Below are 2,128 nucleotides of genomic sequence, written 5' to 3'. Positions count from 1 at the left end.
GCCAGTCTCCAGACCTCAATCCAATAGAACATCTTTGGAGGGAGCTTAAACTCCGCGTTGCTCAGCGACAGCCCCGAAACCTGACAGATCTAGAGGAGATCTGTGTGGAGGAGTGGGCCAAAATCCCTGTTGCAGTGTGTGCAAACCTGGTCAAGAACTACAGGAAACGTTTGACCTCTGTAATTGTAAACAAAGGTTTCTGTACCAAATATTAACACTGATTTTCTCAGGTGTTCAAATACTTATGTTCAGCAGTGCAAGACAAATAAATTCTTTAAAAATCATACTTGCAAAATCGCAGGGTGTTCAAATACTTCTGTTCCTCACTGTATTTGGGAGACCCATGCACACATGAGCCAACAGTGGAGGAGGTCTCACAGGAAACCAGCAAGTCACCCACCTTGGCACAGTGCAGGTCCTTATGCTTCTTCAGCAGTTTATCTCCCTGCTGTATGGCCTTTTTATTGTTGCCATTGTCAAGGTAATCTGGGGAAACAAGCAATGTTATATTGAGGATATTACACCTGAATTGTTTTCCATACACTGTGTATGCCCAGAGTTTGAGAGCTGCACTGCAACAATTATTTCCAGTTCATGTTAAAAGATGGTCAGTAAAAGATGCTATCACAACTTTGCAGAATCAAACATGAAAACTTTGTCTTGTCCTGTTTTGTTTGACCAAAAGTCTAAATACCAAACATTAATGCAGCTATAATAAGAGCATACGAGAGGCTGGAAACAGAATATGTGACTTACTTTTGATTGCAAAATAAGAAATAATACATTGATTATTAAAAAAAGCTGAATAATTTGGTTCAGGTCTAAACTCAACCAGCCCCAGCTCTACTTACACATCAGTGCATAACAACAATTACCAAACATGCTCACAGAAACAACACCGTGCGAGTCCATGATCTCTGTCATCGTCTCCGGGAGCTGTGACAGCTCCATGCTAGCTGGCTAGCACTGGAGTTAGCTCGAAGCACTGTAATATTGTGAACCTGATGCTTGCTGGAAGCTAACCGTGTTAACATTTAGCTAGCTACAAAGCAGCAACTGATTCAGCTTGGAACTGGACAGCGAACCTCGACGAAAATTCACGTCAGCCTGAGGGACACAGCCCAAATCTCACAATAAACAACTTTCCGTTTTAACATGTATACAGCTGCAACATGACCATGGCTAGCTGACACATTATCAAGCTAACGTTTTAAGCTAGCTGTCAAATAACGACGGCTAACGTTAGCAAACAAGGAAAATCCTCGACTTTGACAATGAACGGGACAATAAAACGCTCCAGTGCTATACCACCATGGATGTCTACAGGTTTAACCCAGAGACCCTTTATGGTGGTCGTGTCCTGCCCCGGCTCGGCAGCAGAGCGGGTAAGCTGCACTGTCATTGGGCGCTGCAGGCAGCGGAGTCCGTGGTTGAAACTGGAGGGGCCGCACAACTGCCCTTCCAGCAGCCTCTGATTTAAACGCCCGCTCCAGTACAGAACATGACACTACTGAACAAAGGTCAAAACACACATAGGTGTGTAACTTCCCATTGAGTCCTCACCGTATATGGGTCTGAGCCTCCTGTCGTTGGGATCCTGCACATGGCCTCTCGCCGCCATTGTGGAGTTTACCTGCTGGCCCAGTGTTCACACATGCGCACTGCGACCTGCCTCAAGGAGCGCTTCAAGAATATTTCCACACAACTAGAGAGATGCGTTTCCTGTCAAAAATGCGTGTGGATGCTGAAGGATCGCCCTGAAAATGCCTGAAATCAATTGCTGAAAGAGCTGAAGGTTGAGAAGAAATGGATGAAGTTCTTTGTTGAAATAGCTGAAGGATGAGATGCAATGCTGAACAACTGTGGAAGTTGAAAAATGTTGAATAAATATGAAAAAGGAAAAGTTCAATAATTACTTTATGTAAGATGAAATCAAACGCTGAAGTTGTGTGTCCTCACAAAGTAGGGAAAACAACGTGTGTGTGTGTGCGCGCGCGCAGTCCCCACACAGTAAGAAAAACAAATAGGGTAAAGTCAGAAATATGTGTGCCAGCTTCTGCTCTTGTGCCACCAAATTGGGCACACTCGTGCAGTCAAAATTTGATTTACAGGGAGGAGACACAATCCA

At 44.4% G+C, this 2,128-nt stretch overlaps 1 protein-coding gene across 5 annotated transcripts in view; it reads right to left on the bottom strand.

Moving 5' to 3' along the window:
* naa25 (N-alpha-acetyltransferase 25, NatB auxiliary subunit) overlaps positions 1-1,744 on the bottom strand; it is a 17,329-nt gene extending 15,585 nt beyond the window's left edge. For 2 of the 5 annotated variants that reach the window (XM_020587107.1, XM_020587109.1), the window contains exons 1-2: positions 1,564-1,744; positions 401-486 (exon numbers count right to left, since the gene is read on the bottom strand). In XM_020587107.1, coding sequence (XP_020442763.1) covers positions 401-486; positions 1,564-1,621 — 144 coding nt within the window. In that variant the 5' untranslated portion in view covers positions 1,622-1,744. Of the gene's footprint in view, positions 1-400; positions 487-1,308; positions 1,418-1,563 lie in introns of those variants that run through there. The other 3 variants (XM_020587106.1, XM_020587108.1, XM_020587111.1) reach the window with 2 other exon arrangements.
* Positions 1,745-2,128: the final 384 nt, after the last annotated feature.

This window comes from Monopterus albus, unplaced genomic scaffold (genome assembly GCF_001952655.1).
Source record: "Monopterus albus unplaced genomic scaffold, M_albus_1.0 scaffold439.1, whole genome shotgun sequence".
In the NCBI taxonomy this organism is placed as follows: domain Eukaryota; kingdom Metazoa; phylum Chordata; class Actinopteri; order Synbranchiformes; family Synbranchidae; genus Monopterus; species Monopterus albus.
Note: the sequence above shows the minus strand (reverse complement) of the source record. Positions and strands in the feature narration are given on the sequence as shown.